This window comes from Dacryopinax primogenitus, assembly GCF_000292625.1.
Source record: "Dacryopinax primogenitus strain DJM-731 SS1 chromosome Unknown DACRYscaffold_17, whole genome shotgun sequence".
NCBI lineage: Eukaryota > Fungi > Basidiomycota > Dacrymycetes > Dacrymycetales > Dacrymycetaceae > Dacryopinax > Dacryopinax primogenitus.
This window is the reverse complement of record NW_024467214.1, coordinates 792,158-809,955: the sequence shown is the minus strand read 5'-3', so window position 1 is coordinate 809,955 and position 17,798 is coordinate 792,158. Positions and strand designations below refer to the sequence as shown.

The window sequence follows — 17,798 nt, the reverse complement described above, 5'->3', positions numbered from 1 at the left end:
TCCCAACCCCGCTCCTCAACATCCGCTTCAGCACATGGGGGAAACACGACTACTCCTTCCCCTGGAGCAGGAGTAAAAGACCTGCCAATATCACCGGAGGTGTGGAGGGAGCATTTGCCGGGCTTTGCCGCTGCGCAGGCGGAAGCGCTGAGGGGCACACCAGAAAGTCGTCGATCTTTGCCGGCCCCTTCTCTGAGCGGTGCGCGGGGGAGGTCGCCCTCCCCTGCCAGGAGCATACGATCGAATAACTCGGCGCAACATCTCTCCCATCAGCCTGCACCACGTTCTCAGCTGCCACAACCAACTCCATCACCTGCAGGCTCGGGTCGCTCCGGTTCACAAGCAACACCCTCGCCTGCTCCTGTACGGGCAACATGGCAGCCTTATCCTACGCCCTCGCCTGTTCCTACTCGGCCAAGTTCCCAGCCCCCACCAGCTCCTTCCCCAGCGACTAGTCGTCATTCTCGCGCAGCGTCATCCGCGTCAAACCACACACCTTCACCCTCATCCACAGCTCGCGCTGCATCGCATTCGATACCGTCACCTTTACACTCTACACCATCTTCCTCCCGCCCTACCCCGTCCCCCTTTTCTCATCGGACGCCTTCACCTTCCCACCTTGCGGTGTCGTCTTCCCATTCCGTCGCCGCTATCTCACATCCCACCCCGTCTTACCATCGCCACACGACTTCTCAATCTACCTTCGCATATATCCGCCCCACACCTGTCTCTGCACATCCGCCTACTACTCCAGCATCCGCAGGAGCAGCGGCATCCAGCTCTGCCAACACTACCCTCAGCTTCTCCAGCACCCCTCCGACCAGCAGCACTCCGCCCACGACAGCAAGCGAAGCCGGCACACCGGAGAAAGATCCGTCGGCCCGTTCCTCCGCCCTGCCTAGTGTGCCTGTGGGAAGAGAGGAGCGTTTGAGCGAGGTGTTTGGGTTGGGGCTGGGACTGGGACTGGGACTGGGAGTGCGAGCGGACGTTGGCCCTGCGGTGGACAAGGCGGGCGGGGAGTCAGGACCGAGCGACGTTGAACGCAAACGGGCACGGAGAACAGGAGTTTGGGGCTCCCCGGTCGTGATGTCGCCCACGATTCTCTCTCCCACTATTTTGTCGCCCATGGTGTTATCACCGGTCAGTGCCACTTTTTCACCGCTGCCTCGTGAGGCCCAAGAACAGGAGACGCCGCTACCTACCCTTGACTCAATGCATCGGCCAGAAGGGGATGAACAAACACCCTTGCCACCACTGCCTTCCTTCCACCTGGCTTCCAGTTGGCATTCTCCAGCCGACGCGCGTACTAGCCCAGGTATGGGTGAAGGCACCCCCACCCCTACTACCCAACGAGCGAGCATGCAGAGGCAAGGTTCGCTTTCCCGACCTGTGGGTGGGCGGCCGATGCCCGCGAGGAGAGGGCCAGACGGGGTACAGCTCAGTCCTTTCCTAGTGCAGGAAGGGTGGGGAAAAGAAAATATCCGGCAAGGAGGCGCTGCAGTGCAGGAGCTCAGCAATAAGCAATGGGAAGCAGAGAACGAGAAGAAGCGGATGGAGGCGAGGAAGTCACACGGCGGAGTCGTGGTTGACGACCGGTCCGAGGACTCTCAGACTGGCGAGCTGGACAAGCTACTCGCTGCCGTAGAGCAACGGCTCTCCGAAACGGGGTGTGGTCCTCAGCCAGAGAAGATTGATCCCACCGAGGACCATACGAGCGACGGCGAGTTTGGCATTGGCCTCAGTTTACTCCAAAGTGAAGAGTTGAGTGACGATGAGAGCTCGCTCGCTTCCCTCGCCTCGCGCAATTCTCGCAGGGGCCGGTTGCATCTCTCACAATCTCGGAAAGCAATGGCGTCGGTTTCTGCTTCAGAGGTCGACGTTGACGAATCGGAAGGAGCGGAAGAAGCAGACGTATCGAACGATCCGGATGCAGGTGACACGGAGGAACTGGATCTGTATGGCGAGGCATCGATGGTCTTGTCCAGACCGTCAAGTCAAGGGAGGAGAAGTCGTCAAGGTTCCTTGAAGTCGATCTCAGGGAGATCAAGTGGAAGGGAGACGAGGGAGAACAGAGACGCACATGCGCAGCCCCGGCCACATTCTTCTCGATCGTCCGCGCACTCGGTGAGGTCGTCTCGTGCTTCTTCATTCTCCCGGCCATCCCTACCAGCCGCGCCCTCTCACGTCTCCCTCGCTTCGAATGCTGCTGCTACGTCTATCTTTGCCGTTCGTCCCCCTCTTGTGACACGCGCAAGCATAAGTACACAAGCAAGTTTTTCCCCTGCGGACTTTTACGAAGCGTACGAGGTCGGAATGGGCTCTCCTGCTGTCAGCCTCCGAAGCCAGCGCAGTCCAGGTACGGGGCCTGGGAGGGATCCTTGGGCGAACGCGGACGTGATTGAGAAGCAGGGGGACTTTGACTTCCACTTACTTGATGAATTTGGAGAAGATGCGGAAGAGGTTCAAGCTGTGAATGAGACGCTGAGACTCTCAGAGAAAGTATCGGGCGAACCGGAGCAGCCGAAACAGGATGAGCGGCCTGTGCTGATTCTCGCTTCCGCACCTGTTGCCAATCTGGCACAGCGTAGACGTGGCTTGACCGGCCTTCTGCCACCTGTGGAGATCGAGGCACCACATACTCTCCGGCCGCCGGTCTTAAGGTCGACTAGCGAGGGCACGGCGCCAAGTTCAACATCTCAACCTCTGGTAACAAGAGTTGAAAGAGTATCTTCGTCGGAAATCATGCCCACTTCAGCTCGCTCAGCTACTTCTTTCGTTTCCACAGCTGAATCGTCTGCTACTCTAACCCAGGTCGATGGTACTACACCTCGGCCACCTGTTCGCCGATCCGTGACCTTGTCTGCCCTCCCTTCACCCACATTCCTATCTCCAGCTGGTTCTGGTAGCTTTGACTCTCTTTTGCCTCGTTCCTCTGTCTTTGTCGCAAACCCAGCACCTTCGTTCCAATCTCCGCTTTCTCCTGCATATTCGTCCCACCAAGGGCGTGTATTCACACACCCAAGCGGATCAAGCACCAACCGCAACAACATATGCTCCAGTCCTCTCAGCCCAATCAGCCCTGGCCCTACTACTCCCAGCCGACTTAGTCCTGCGAACTTGGCCAGTACAATTCGGGCACGGGTCGAGGCACAGCGTGCTACTACACCTAGCCCTCAAATCACTACTGAAGAGACGAGGCACGAGGCCCCGCTGGTAGTGACTACCACGCAAAATAAGCCAATGCTGGTGGAGGTCGATGCAACTCCTGAAGGTGGAGAGGGACGGAAGGATACCATGAGTAATGATCAAGACGACGAATTCGTAGTGTTTTCCCCATGCGTAACGTCTCCTACGCGCATGAATCGCGGCACTGAACCGGTGCCAGCACCAGTAGAATCTGTGTCACAATTGCCACCACACCCCTATTCTATGCTGGTCGCGCCTCCTCCAATAGCGGGTGTGGCCAACATGGTGTTGACTTCCAGCTCTGTAGCCGCCGTCGTTCCGACGCAACGTACAGTTCCCCCAGTTCTCTCAAGCTCCCCCGTTGCCCCCACCATATCGCCTCAGCAATCTCAATCTCAACTATCTGAGTTCCCTGGCTTGCCGTGGAGCATTCTGGACTCACCTCGAGAGACCGCTACAGCAGTACAACCGCCACTCCGCAAGGTCGACGTTAGTGGCCATATGGCTCACGACCTTTTGAGTGCACATGGCCCCATTCCGATATCATTCGAGCTCTCTCCAACAGGTGCTTTGGTAGCAACTCAAAGGGTGGGACCCTCTTCGCATAAACCCTTTGGGCCTTCACCGGTACTCCAGACACCTCACAGACAGTCTCAAATCCAACGACCCCAGGTGATTGAGCCTTCACCGACCCTGCTGGTCCCCCCTCGCTCAAAGCCACGGCCACGATCTCAGTCATTCTCAGATTTCACCACCTTCACGGATGCGTTGGAGGACCAGGACAGTAGCCAAACGGAAGAGAAGATCGTAGACTCACACATGAGTGACGATGACAATGATATCCGAGGTCGGATTTCAAACATCAGAAGTCAGGCGATGTCACTCAAGATTCGACCGCCTCCACAAACGGGATCGATGATCGGGCACTCAACTCTTCCGACGAGTCCGCTGGCCCATCCGGCTGCCTCTGGAGATGATGACGACGGCCAGATGCTTGATAAACCACCATTGCTCTTCAGGCGCGAAGCAAACAGTGCTCCTGTGACACCGTTACGGGAAGATCACGACAATTCGGGACGCATAAAGCCAGCACTCAGTGTGTTTTCGGATTCAAATCCATCCTCCCTTGTGCCTACGCCATCTCCACCTACTATGCATGCTCGATCCATGTCCTTACGTTCTAAGTTATCAATGACCGCGTTGAGGAACAAAAGGGATTTGCGTTCCGAAAGCCCTGGCCTATTTGGAATTGGCAGTTTTACTCAGACGCCATTGGAGAGGCGAAATCAAACAGTTCTTCAAGTGGAAGATGCCGAGTTTGAGATGGTTAAACCCACTCTCGGAGTGAAAACCGACGAACCTTCAGTGGAAAACGCATTCGAGTCACCCACGAGTTCCATTTCACAAGTCGGATCCATACCATCCGCGGCATCCGCGTCCTCCGCGCCAAATTGGATACAGCAGCCGTCCGCTCCACCTACTCAGACTCCAGCGCAGATCGAGGCGTATCGCAACCTCGAATTCCGTTGGGTCATGCTTATGCAGACGCTGAAGCCCGCTGGTGCAAGGAAGCAAAAGAAGGTCAAGAAAATCGTCTGGGAAGGCGTCCCGAACAGCGTCCGTGGAAGGGTCTGGACGTTCCTGACTGATGCGAATGCCAGGATGATACCGGGCGTGTTCGAGAAACTTGCCAGTCGAGCGGGAGATAGGACGGCGATTATGCTCAAAGATCTTGAACGTCTCTTCCCTGATCAACCCCACCTGCGCGACCCCAATGGTTCTCTTGTTAAGCTGCTGCAGGCCTATTTATCAATGGTGCCAGATGTGCAGTACGATCGTGAGCTCGCGATGGTAGCGGGAAATATTCTGTCTCTCTCTCCAGAAGAAGACGCCTTCTGGACTTTCGTCGCCGTCATGGACAACCAAATCCGGCTTTACTTCGCTTTGAACCCAATCCAGCTTGATGTGGATAGCCAACTGTTTAGCAAAGCTGTGGAATGGATGGACCCATCCCTTGCGAAGTTGTTATTCGAGCAATACGGAGTGTCTCCTCACCTCCTCTGTAAAGCTTGGTAAGTGCTGTATGACCCTTTGTATATCACCTGACTTCTTTCCAGGTTCGCGTCCATATTCTGCAGTGTCCTTCCGCCCTCACATTTGCAGCGCGTCTGGGACGTGTATCTTCTGGAAGGTCTTGGCTTCCTGTTCCGCACAGGTCTTCTTATTCTACAATCAGCTAAACGCCATCTCATGGCTTCACCTACGTTCCCTGCTTCAGCCCTGTCCTACCTTACGCGACCTCCGGCAGATCTCTTTGATCCCGACCCTGAATCTTTCATCAATCGCGTTGCATCCATGCGAATGCGTGACGACGAATTGAAACGCTTGCGCCCCAAGATCGAGGCGCGACTCAAGCAAACCAATACCCCGCAAAGACCGCAGATAGTCAATAGGGATATCATAAAGCCGCCCACTATTCTCAGCGTGCACGACACCAAGAAAGCACTGGCCTCTGTTTCATAATGCTGGAATCGACTCTCCCGTCATGATAACGGTTTTATTTGCTTTATGTCCCTTTGCCTGCTTTCCGTTCGTTATTCATACTTCTGGAATGATTTGGGTATCATTACATTTCTCCCTCAGATTTGTTGCATTACTATTTTCGCTTTTACCTTCTTATAATGCTCAACGATATGCCTAGTGATTACTTCAACTGCGGTAAAAGAGTGTAGTACACAGTTTGCCAGCAGCAATATCACTCAATGTTTATGTGTCGGGTCGGCAACCTGTAGGATCAACATTGGCGAGTTGTTACCAACCAATTCTACGGAACAGTTGTGCCGAGGCCGGAAACTCCTTTGGGAAATATGCTCCAATCAGGAAGCCCCACGGTGCAGCGCGTGAAAACAAACATAACAGGCATTTCAATTGTGTGATTGGTAAGCCTTTCCCTTGCCATCACCGCCCCGTCTATCATGCTGACTGAGCAACAATCCCATTCGAGAACTTTTTACTTGAGCAACGAAAGTGAACCAGTCACGAGTGACCAATCCCCATCAGAGGCACACACCAATTTCTCTGAATTGCGTGTTTCTCGGAAACCCGATCTCTGCTCATCGGGCGCCGTGCGGTTTGGTGACAGGCACTGGCAGGGGGTCAAACGTATAAATATCCGGAGGGGTCACCAACAACCAGTCCAGCAAATCCTAGTCAACAATAAACCAAAACAAGCCAACACTTAAACAACCTAAAGACCTAAATCACTTAAAACTACAATGGCCGACTTCTACGCTCCCAACAACAAGTGAGTGATCAACTAACATTATCGAGTTGAAGGAAAACTAACATACGTCTTGCAGCCGTGCTCCGTTCTCGCACATTGCAATCGACGTGACCTCCCTCGCGGAATCCGTTCCATTCTACGAGAAGACACTCGGCGTATTCGGATGGACCAAGACTTTCGAGCGGCCTGGCGCGGCGGCCGCCTTCGGGCCTGGCTACTTCCAACTCGTCCTGTTCGAGAAGGCTGATGGCGTCCGAGGCCGCACTGGCCGTGGTGGCACTCACATCGCTTTCGAGGCGCCTTCCAAGCAGGCCGTGCACGACTGGTATGAAGAGGCGGTCAAGCTTGGTGCGACTGCCAATGGCGAACCCGGAGTGCGCGGACACCTTTCGCCTAATTACTACGCGGCGCACGTCCTCGATCCTGAGGGCTACCGTCTCGAGGCCGTTTACCACCTCAAGCCCGAGGAGGTCAACTAGGCAAGAACAGAACAGAGACCATAAACGAGATAAAGAACAGGGTTGATTGGAGCATGCATTCAAGAACTGGCGACCTGGTCGAACGAACGGGGTCGCAGACTCAGTAGAATTAAAGAATAAATACTTGTGTTCCGTTATACATGGGCGCCCGAGTGACTTGCATCGGTGTTAGAATGGCGTTTTCCGGTAGAAGCAAAGTCCGCAAAACTCCCAAGATCGATACTCCTTGACCTATAGTCGAACATCCACCTCTGCATTAGCTGGTATCTCGGGCTCAATCTCATTATCTGCCATCTCACTGCCGAGAAGCACAACCGAACAACAACAACAAAGGCATGTACCATCAGATTAGAAAGACTGTCCTGATGATGGAGTGTTATTGTTGGGCGTTAGGCAACAACAAGATCGCCTTGGTTCTCGGCTGTTTCACAACAATCCTTGTTTTCCCTATAGATGTTGGCGGTACTGACAAGGAATAGATCGGTTGAAACAGTTAGACTCGTCCTATATATATATGATCAACATCAACCATCGCACAACAACTACTAGTTCGAGCGTGCAGAACAAGTAGCATTGTCGCAACATATGCAACCTTCTGATACGACCGATCAAGGGCAAAATTATGTGCAGATTCACTCAAGATCCGGTCGATTTGGTAACATCTACATTTCAACTATAGAATTGGTAATTGTATTACCCATGGTCCTCATTTTGCAGTCCAGGCTCGTTAAAGGCACCAAATAAGGGAGCATATCCACACAACAAGGGATCATCTGCCATACAATGTTAGTGCTCTTGACCAAACAATCTTAAGGACGTGCGAGTTATTCACCTTTACCGTCATTTGACTTGCCGTATTCCAATCTCGGACAATGACCAAGAAAGGGAATTCTCGGGCTCAGTAGCCAAATATAGCCCTAAGTGGCAGTGCCTCGCGCCGAGTCACCCGAAATGACCGGTGCGGATCCCCCATGGGGCAGGCAAACTTGGTCACCATCCTCTGTGGAGAACATTAATTCCTCCTCTGTTTGGGATATTAATTCTACGTATAATGTCCCCCATTGGGAAGGCATCTCGAATGCGTTCGGTGTGGAGGGTATTGATATCACCGAGTTGAAGCCGGTCATATATGAAGCCATCTCGAGCTCATGTTGCATCTGTAGACAACTTGTCGACGTGTCTGCTCTTTCCTCTGTTCTGCCACTGTACGATTCATCATGACGATCCCAATTAACTACGACAAGTACAAGGTCCTTTCGAGTACGTCATAACCTCAACTCGCGGGCCTGCTCTGATCATTGTGATACAGAGGAGCAAATCGACTTCTTTCTCGAGAATGGATTCGTCAAGATTCCTGGTGGGATGAAAACAGAGTGGGCAGACAAGTGGACCTCGGATGGTGCGCCATGCTCGAACGACACGTATGAATCTCATCAATTAACAAAGTTCCAGTGTTCATCCGTCTCGGTTATGACCCGAACGACAAGGCTACCTGGGCAGCAAACGAGAAGGTCAATATGCCTTTCCACAGGCGTGAGAGCGCGGCAGAAATCGCGCCCAAGGCATGGGAGGCGATCTGCGAGCTCTTGGGTGGAGAGGAGAAGATCAGCCCGACGTGCAAGCAGTGGTCTGACAGCATTATCGCCAACTTTGGGTCTGAGTACTGGGCAACACATGATATCGCCCCGAAGGAACTTGATAACTGGGTACGTACTTGCGGATCATTGCAATAGCTCGCTTACGCCCGTGGTAGCACGTCGATGGGGACTTCTTCCGCGTATGTCAATCACTCTGCATCCTGTGTCCCCGCTCATGCCGTGCGCAGCACTTCCTTGACTCTCCCGAACAAGCGCTGCTCGTCATTCCCCTGTTCGCCGACATCCTGCCCCGTGGCGGAGGGACATACATCGCCCCCGACGGTATCCCGAAAGTCGCCAAATACCTGCTCGACCACCCCGAGGGCACCTATCCCCAGTCTTACGAAGACGGATTCCCGTTCAAGTCCCTCATCCCCTCATGCGAGAACTTTGTCGAAGTGACCGGGAAGAAAGGTGACGTCTTCCTCCTTCACCCACTGATGCTGCACTCGGCGAGCAAAAACCATCTCCGGATCCCGAGGTTCATCACCAACCCCCCAGTGAGCATCCTCAAGCCGTTCAACTTCAACAGGGAGAACCCGGACGACTTCTCCCTCGTGGAGGTAAAGACGCTCCGTGCGCTGGGTGTGGACAAGCTCGATTTCAAGCCTACGAGGCCGTATGAACGGGTGACGCCTCGTCGTCTCCTGGTACAGAATAAGATGCTTGATCTGGAACTGGAGGTACGTATTAGGACACTCGATCATCGGATCTCCCGCAGAACCTGATTTCCCTCCAGCGGCTGAAGAAATACCACGAACAGACCGGCACGCCTATCGAGTCCCTCCATCTGCTCGGCCAGATCACCCGAGCAGATATGGTCCCCAAAGCGATACCGGGTATCGATAGCCAGCTGGCCAAGCCCGTGCCTGTGGCTTGAGCGAAGTATGCTCGTGCTGTTTGAGTGTGGAAGATGTTGGAATGAGTTAGATGTAATCTGTTGTTAACGTTGTACAAAGTGGAGTACTGAGTACTGTTGTAACACTTTTATTGTGGAATATAAGCGTGATGACGTCTTTTACGTTCTGCTGATCTTTCCCATTCCCTCGGGCGGCGCAGTCGCATGATTACCGCGCGCGTACAAGTATTCGCAAACTAGTCGGGTTGTTGTTGTGCAGCAGGAATATTGCAAACCGGCAGTGGAGATCACAGAGATCATTAATATTAGATATCAGCTCTACGTTCCGAATATTACGCGAAACCGAACGAGCGTTACGTATTCATGGGTCCACGTCGTGCCACAGCATGACCTCGTGATCTCCGGATATGAGATCATAATAACATCCTCCCGCGATGTTCGCCCAGCAAGGACTAGTCTAGCATCGACCGAATGCGAATAAATTTCCCGGCGGTACCTTCAACAGAGGAAGCGCTCTCTCGGCCCGTTTACCATATCCAACACACCGGCTCTGAGCAGGCTACGGAGCCGTTCGATCCTTCCATTTGGGCGGGGCACGTCCTCTTGCAGCATATGGAGCGTTCATGCGGAGTAAGGCAGACAATAGATTATCTCGCCTACAACGACTACGGCCTCATGACATCTCACCCCAGGCCAACACAGCCAGAACCGGAAGAGACCCCCAGCGCATCGCGAAGCGCTGCGCCGTACTCGTACAAGACCAGACAGGACAACAGAGGAAGGAGGCAGGAAACAGACAAAGAGGCAGAACGCGATGAAACGGACTAAAAATGTGGCCTGAATGGATAATGCTGACATGTAGTTCTTCCCTTCTCTCGAATGAGCGCCTAGTCCCGGAGCTTGGGGAGGTCGCCGATCGGGAGGATGAAGTAACTCGTATCGGGCGAGTAGAGACCAGCTGCACCAGTGTAGTACGCGACGAGAGCAGTCACGATGCTGCAAGGAATGTTAGCGTTTAGAGCAGAAACGGCTGGTATATGCACTCACCCGAATGCACCGCCAGCTTTGTGCACGGCGGCCTCGCCTGTAAATTCGCCAGCGGCCAGGAGGATGAAGGTGATGAAAAGGAAGAAGAAGACAGCCGAGAGAGCGACAGAGGCGCGGAAGGTGCCGAGGAAGAGGAGGAAGGTGACGATGAACCAGCACATGAGGTACATGCCGACTGCGTTGGGGATCTGGGACGCGGCCGCACCGGAGTAGGCGTCGAGGATGCCAAGATCGGGAAGGTAGATGCACTGCGCATATACTTAAGTTTTACGATTTTCACCAGGAAAAGAAAGTACTCACAGCGAAGGAAAGCCAGAAACCGCCATAAGAAGAGAAGGCCGTGGCACCAAAAGTGTTACCGGCGGCAAACTCCCACATGCCTGCGAGCAGCTGGCAGAGCCCACCCACGCCGAGGGCCATGCCGACGACGATGTTGGGAACGGTAACATTACGCGCTGAGACGTTGACAAGGGAGAGGAGGAGGGTGGTGCTGGCGAATGACCAGAGACCGAGTGGGGCGGGGTTACCCAACCGACGGTGGTAGATGGGGAAGGCGGGCTGGGTCTCGGTGGTCAGTGTACGCCCGAGGTTGGCGCCATTGTAGAGGTGAGCATTGGCGGGGCCCGCGTCGGAGACGACTAGCGTGGGAGCGAGTGGGGAATACGCGAAGAAGAAGGGAGCGAGTGGGGAAACACGGGGAGGACGCGTGAAGGAAGACGGAGGAGAGATGAGATCAGCGTCTTGTCACATGCTGACAGATGCCCCGCGGCGTCCGGACAAGTCCGGGAGGGGGGAACTCACCTGTGTTCTGTGGGGTAGCCTTCTCGATGTTAAGAGCCATTGTCGATGTTTAAGAATGTAGATGTATGCGTGTATATGCACAGAAGGGATAGAATGAGGGGACGCGGGCAGGCGGCGGTGAGAGAGGGTGGGAAGGGAGATGAGGAAGAGGGAAGGAAGGGGCGTTGGGGGGCTTTATAACCAGACGGGGAAAGGTCAGCGGGGATGAAGAAATGGGGGGGTAAGTGAGGCTTCGAACACGGGGTCACACACCGGTCATTCCTTGAATGAGCCACTCTCTTTTTTGGTCTCGCCTTTCTTCCCATCTGTCACCCGTCACTCTTTGCCCCCATTTCCCTCCCCTTCTTCCCCTTCTCATCAGCCCACACTCATCTCTCCCCCCATCCCACCGGTACAACTTAGCATCCGATCTCTCCCCGAATTACCTTTCCTTTGAACCCCAAGACGCGCCCGCAGAGTGGATAGCGCACTGGGCCCTTTCCCAATCACACTCAAAAAAAAAAGCGCGTCTCGCCCATCGCCCAGCAACCGCTCACCCTTGGCATTCGATCGGGCTCTTCTAGCCGCGCTGCCACCCGCTTCTCATCCTCCAATCCGTGTTACATATTTTTATTCAATACACTCAACTTTCTTCCCAACGCCGCAACCGCGCAGGCAAACCGGTGCAGATTACTTCGTGGATATTCCCCACATTTCCCCACGTCCGACCCCACTGATCCGTAGGATCAAACCTCCCGTCGGACGAGCGCAGGCTGCGTGACCCAAAAACAACAAACAGATCCAGCACCCGCCACCCGACTCCGTCCGACCCACCCTTATCCCCACACCAAAAAGCATGTCATGTGTCACCCGGGAACGTCATCGCCGCTTGGCCGAGCCAAGGGGCCGGTGCCGCTTACTCCGCCGCCCTTTGCAAGACCCTAAGCTGCCCAACTCACGCGCTCCAGATCATTTCCGGAGCGCCCCGACTGTAAGGGTTCACTCGATATACCGCCCCTTCCGCACTCTTGGGCCAAGAACCTTCCCCGCTCCCGGGACGCCGCCAACGGCATGCGGGGGGCCAAGAACGGTCGGACAAATGCGGGCGGGGTCGGCGTCGGCCTTGGAAGCATGTATAGGATTAGGAATGCGGGTCAAGAATAACACATTCATTTTGCTCTCTATGCTGCGGGGCTCCGCACGTTCTCAACAGGCTTCTTACGAGTCGGATTTCATCTGGCGTGTCAGCCACACGAGCTAATCACCATGAACTGTATTTGGCTGGGTGGCTAATTTCTCGTCCCTTACCCAGACCATCGATCGTACCTGATCAGCCGATCCGTTTATGTCACTAAGGTTACAAAGCTACCAAGTTTAGCCATTGGAGAGTTCAAGAAGTTTGTCGAGTTTGACTTGGGAAACTCCCCGATCGGATCCTCTAGACTGAAAGCTTAGCAATCCCCAAACGTTTCAGCACACGCGCCTCTCACCTAGCGTCAGTATCTGCTCTGCGCCCAGCAACTCGAAACATCGATTCGAGACGCACGAATCATCTCGATCAAATTTGGCAACCCTTCCCCTAGTGCTGAACCGCATCCTCCCGAATAAGGGACGACCCCGCACTGCCCCCACTTTCCCCGCCCTGAACTCCAGCCCTCGTTTTTAACAATGAGCGCGTCTCAGGGCGTTTTGGGTGCTGTCGTACGTGGTGGAGAGCCTGGATCGGTAGGTTGGAAGCAAAGAAGGTGGGGAAGAAGCACTGAAGGGTTATTGATGAGACCCTGGACGGGGAGGATCGGACGGGGTTGCTTGAGAAGGATGTTGGGAGCGTGGGAAGAGAAGTCGGGTCTTGGTTTTTTGGTTGAGGATGATTGGGGGGTCTGGAGGGTGACTGTGACTATTGAACCCCGAAAGAAAAGGGAAGGGGCGGTGGTACGGGTCCGCCCAGAGCCATGGGGGTTAACGTGTTTTGGTCGGAGGGTGCCGATAGAGCACGGGTTGAGGGTTGATCAATGGGCGAAGAGAAGAGGCTACATCGGCGGGCATTCTTTGGTTGGCCAGATCTTCACCGATATATGAGGTCATAGTCATGACCATCATCAGAGAGTGAAAGAACGCGGATAGCCATCGACAATATGAACCTGCCTTGACCATGTCTGCGATCAAAGAGGGGACGAGCGCCTAATATGGAAAACCGGACGTTGACGTCATGTGACCCAAGTGCTCTTTGTCGACCTCGGACAGACGTCGGATTCGGCCTGATCAGCACAAGAAGCATTCGCTAATACTTGCCGGAGATTGCGACGTGTAGTATAAAAGGGAGATATAGAGCTCTAGTTTCCTTTTTGGCGCATGCATACACGTGTCAGCCCTCCGTCTTCGGCTGCGAAAATCCATATATACGTACAAGCGATCGACTCTTCGTTCTTATCTTCCCTCTGACCCCCCTTCACCTAAAAGCCTCACACCATCCATCCTCTCGCGATAACATGCCACTTAAATATCTGAACATCGAAGAGTACGGCACCATTATCGGTTTCGACAAAGCCCGCGACTTGTGTGAGAAGCGGTACGTCCCTTTCCGCCAGCGAAAGTCTGCATCGTGAAGTCAGAGTCCATAGACGCGACGATCCCGACTGTTGTCGTATAGACGACAACGGATGCTGGGTATGGCTTGGCGACATGCACAAGCACGAGGACATCTACCACCCAGTGTTCACGCATCATGAGAAGAACAGGGTGGTCCTCTTGGATGTGCTTGCCTTGTGGGCGAAAGAAGACCCGCCGCAGTTCGACCCGAAAAGTCCTTCCATATGGGCTTCTCGGCTCTGTCATAAACGGCGCTGCTTCAACTGGGAGCATATTGTTGCCGAGGACAAGGATGTATGCCCTCTCTTGTGTGCTTGTCCAATGCTAATGTATGCCTAGTATGACCTGAGCCGGTATGGTTGTGTTTGGAGGACCAAATGTGCAGGATGCGATCGTGTCTGTGAGCACTGCAAGCACAAGCCGCCCTGTATCGCACCTCCAATACGTCTCGACGAATGCTGTCGTCCTCGTAAGAGGGAACGGCCAAAGAGTTCCTGCGTGTAGCTGTACATATATGTAACCATGACCGGATACGATTTCTCCACAAGCACCTGACAGACTGTCAGCGTTACCTAACGGTCGATAGTATAATTTCTACTTTTGATGGCCGAGAGAACTAGCGGGAATGGACCGTCGTCGCGCATATGTGCACCTCTAGAAGACCAGGGCGTTAGATGCTGGTATCAGGATTCGGGCGCTGATGCCAGCCAGCATATAGACATCTAGGTCGAGTGTAGCTCGGCCGGCGAGTGCTCCAGGAGGCAGGGATGGGTGATTTCGCCGTATCAGTGCTTCAAGATATCATCAGAGAATGCTTTGTTGACAGACCTCACATACCTACATGAGCTATAGGGACACAACCATCCCCGATGTATGTGCTGGATGTTGGTTCTATGTCCCAAGCATTCGTCGTCGGAGCGTGCAAGAGAACAAACTTCAGTTCAGGAACCACTTTCCCCAGATTTGTCGAAGACACGAATAGACATATAGCCCATCGTCTTCCCGCACGTGATATAGCAGCAAGCGAGCTAAATCACTGGCAACAGTCCCAGCAGGCGAGAGTTCGGCGATGGGTGAAGAACAATTGATCTCGCACATCCCCGAGTCTGAGTATATCGAGATTTCAAATCGACGACAGCAGGACGATACAAGTCTAGGAAGTAGGTAGTCCAGGACATCGAGTCGCCAGATCGACTCGGATCGCAACACTTTAGACAACTGTGACCCTCACTTGCAGTAAAATGTCGGCGTGGTTACAACTAAGGTACAAGGTAACGTGACAGCGCACATGTTCCAGATAGAAGTTGTTGTGCCCCTCCCTGACTTCGAACTCGTGTTCTCTTCTTCTTTACCAACCTTGCTACTGTTACAACGCCGAAAGCAACTCGTCGTATTTTGCAGTCGTCACCGATCGACGCTGCCAAGCCGCCGAGCAGAGTTGTACATGTTGCGTCGAACGTGCGTCACGTTTCTCTGCACTTGACGACATGACGAGAACGGCGGTTTCTACGACCACATCAAAGGCCACTTGACAACTTCTACCTACCTTACCCCGAAAACCACAGGCTCATGGCGTGAGCTCGCAACGGTACTGCCTGACATGAACGATGCTGTCAAAGGGACGCATATACTCGTCGTATCGACCTGCTGCGGTTGTCTCTCGTGACAACTTCACACCTTCACGCATTCACACCTCGACACCTTCACATCTGTTCTCTTCTTTCACGTCTTGCCCCTATCTAGCGAACGTTCGATACCAAGGTACACGTCGCTGGAGGATCTTTTCTCCAAAATCTCGGAGCATCGTTCTCCCATCGCTCAGTCCCAGAATAAACGCCACGTCGCCAACTTTCACAACCGCATGCCGGCATTCTCGAGTTCTGGATTTTAAGTTTTGGCAAGCCTAACCTAGATCTTTCGCCACATTCTGGATATTTTCGACCTCTGCCAGGAAAAACTTGTGCCACATTCGACCTTTTTCGACCTTCCTGGGAACACAGGCTCTGCATATAGCACGTTTATCATCCTCGGCCAGCCTAAGTCGGCGTGGATCGAGCCCGCTGGCAAGAGAAAGGGTCTCTTACGAGCACAGGTCCTGAAGATAATGAACAGGCGCAAGCTTGTTGCGTGCTAACATGCATTTGGGCTTCACGCCAGTACGGGAGATTCTAGGCAGGGTGCTTATTGGCACCTACCTTCGTTCTGTTGCCTAGCTGGCAGATGATTCGCACCCCGATCTGTCCGCGGTCCTCTTGAGGATATGCGTATCACGACCACGAAGTTCTGTCCAGCGAAGGGAGATCGTTACTTCCAGGGTCTTTATCGGTCTCGTCTGAGCATAGATACTGGGCGCATAGAAGCAGTGAGTAGGCGACCGTAGCATGCTACCAATAAGGAGAAGGAATTACCATATTCGGCCCTCGGCGGCGGATCCGCCATTGTCTCAAAACGTCCTTCCTCCACTCATCGATCGGCATCGCCGTTACCTTGACACATCACGCGCTCGGAACAGAATAGGAGACAAGCAATAGGATTTCCGACGTAGTAATATCATACATTGCGTGCTCTGGCACGTTCCACGAGCAGCGGTGTACATACAGTCTACGAAACCAAGTTTATACGTACAGGACGGGGGTGGTAGGAATACATTGCTGGGGAATAGGAGGAGGGATATGAGGGTGTTGGATGCTGAGCTGGGTGCGGCGACGAAGGGGAGCGTCTTGCTGGTTTTTGGTAGCCGTCCGATAGGGGGTCGGGCGATCGGCGCGGTATAGAATCCACGCTGGAGATATCATGTATGGTCGAAAGCGGCCGTCGTGGGTCGATACGATGCTACGCAGCACCAATCTCAATCGGTCTCGCGCTCGTCGGTGTCATCTCCTCCAGATCGAAGCCCTTGCTGTAGACGCTCAGGGCGCGAAGCATCGGCACCTGTCTCCGCCTCCTCTTCTCTTCCCGTGCGCGCCTGCGCCCACCTTCGAGGAGCAGGAACCCGAGGCCTTCGGTAGCGTGTAGGACGTAGTCTGCATCTGCGATCTCTGGTTCGAAGGCGTCTGGTGCGCCGAGGTAGGGCAGGCGCACCCAGGGGATAGACCGCGCGGCTTCGGGGTAGTGGGCGAAGAAGGACGAGGAGGAGGGTGTGTCGAATGGCCCTGTTGAGCCTTTGATGGTAAAGCCTTGGGAGAGGAGGGAGGAGATGGTCGCTGAGGCCATGAGGCCGTTGACGGATGCGAGGACGGTTGATGTAGATGACATCGCTTTAGATAGGAATGGGATTGGGTGTGTTGGTTTAGGTGGGTGAGCGCGGTGTGCGGGGCAGATACAGGATGAGATGAGTGGAGGGAGAGCATTTATACCCTGGCGGAGAGGAGATTACCCACGGTCGGAAGGTGACATGGTTGGTGAGAGAGTCGGGTCATGTCATGCCGACCCGCGACGGTCGACCCTACGACGTGGTATCCCTAGCATTTTCCACGGTACTCTGCTCGCTGCTTCGAATTCCTTCAGATGCGCTTTACGCAGCATCGGCAGTTGTGGTCATGAGCATGATTCATCCTTTGTCTTCGGTGGTCCACGCTGAAAGGGAAAACAGGGACGGATAGGACGTAAGCCAGCGGGTGGCTGTTCGCATATGAGTCGGGTTGGCGTTGCATGTATCTCTGTACAGTTCACTGCAAACTGCGGCGCATATGCACGAGACGCAGGTGAGGCTGCGTGGGTTCCCACTCATTCGCCCTTCTCAATCTTTGCTGAGTAAGCGCACCTCTCTGTCTTCACTGGTCAGCAAAGTCACGGAAGCAGACGCACGTCATCCCAGGATGTGTTCTGATTGGGCACAGCTTTGGACACTTTGAAGATGACCAAGGCTGACAATAACAGTTTTTACGCTTTGTCAGCCAAGCACGACGTTTTTGACCAGTGGCTCTGTCATACTCCCA

At 54.0% G+C, this 17,798-nt stretch overlaps 5 protein-coding genes across 5 annotated transcripts; 3 read left to right on the top strand and 2 right to left on the bottom strand.

Annotated features, from left to right (window-relative positions):
• Nucleotides 1-4,509: 4,509 nt before the first annotated feature.
• Nucleotides 4,510-5,709, top strand: DACRYDRAFT_56633 (RabGAP/TBC; the record flags this gene model as incomplete). The annotated part of the gene is made up of 2 exons (XM_040775382.1): nucleotides 4,510-5,258; nucleotides 5,304-5,709. The coding sequence occupies 2 exons, from the start codon at nucleotides 4,510-4,512 to the stop codon at nucleotides 5,707-5,709; spliced, it is 1,155 nt and encodes a 384-aa protein (XP_040626034.1).
• A 752-nt stretch (nucleotides 5,710-6,461) lies between these two features.
• On the top strand, nucleotides 6,462-6,948 carry DACRYDRAFT_17767 (Glyoxalase/Bleomycin resistance protein/Dihydroxybiphenyl dioxygenase; the record flags this gene model as incomplete). The annotated part of the gene is made up of 2 exons (XM_040771305.1): nucleotides 6,462-6,490; nucleotides 6,546-6,948. 2 exons carry the CDS (start codon nucleotides 6,462-6,464, stop codon nucleotides 6,946-6,948), a joined length of 432 nt encoding a protein of 143 aa, XP_040626033.1.
• Nucleotides 6,949-8,165: 1,217 nt separating this feature from the next.
• Nucleotides 8,166-9,465, top strand: DACRYDRAFT_90702 (uncharacterized protein; the record flags this gene model as incomplete). Its single annotated transcript, XM_040776966.1, has 6 exons — nucleotides 8,166-8,208; nucleotides 8,258-8,347; nucleotides 8,401-8,654; nucleotides 8,702-8,725; nucleotides 8,774-9,268; nucleotides 9,325-9,465. 6 exons carry the CDS (start codon nucleotides 8,166-8,168, stop codon nucleotides 9,463-9,465), a joined length of 1,047 nt encoding a protein of 348 aa, XP_040626032.1.
• Nucleotides 9,466-10,070: 605 nt separating this feature from the next.
• DACRYDRAFT_24182 (uncharacterized protein) lies at nucleotides 10,071-11,374 on the bottom strand. The gene is made up of 4 exons (XM_040773586.1): nucleotides 11,293-11,374; nucleotides 10,792-11,129; nucleotides 10,492-10,739; nucleotides 10,071-10,440 (listed from the first exon to the last, which is right to left on the bottom strand). The coding sequence occupies exons 1-4, from the start codon at nucleotides 11,330-11,332 to the stop codon at nucleotides 10,332-10,334; spliced, it is 735 nt and encodes a 244-aa protein (XP_040626031.1). The 5' UTR covers nucleotides 11,333-11,374; the 3' UTR covers nucleotides 10,071-10,331.
• Nucleotides 11,375-16,501: 5,127 nt separating this feature from the next.
• Nucleotides 16,502-17,377, bottom strand: DACRYDRAFT_24181 (uncharacterized protein). The gene has a single exon (XM_040773585.1). It carries the CDS (start codon nucleotides 17,113-17,115, stop codon nucleotides 16,693-16,695), a length of 423 nt encoding a protein of 140 aa, XP_040626030.1. The 5' UTR covers nucleotides 17,116-17,377; the 3' UTR covers nucleotides 16,502-16,692.
• Nucleotides 17,378-17,798: the final 421 nt, after the last annotated feature.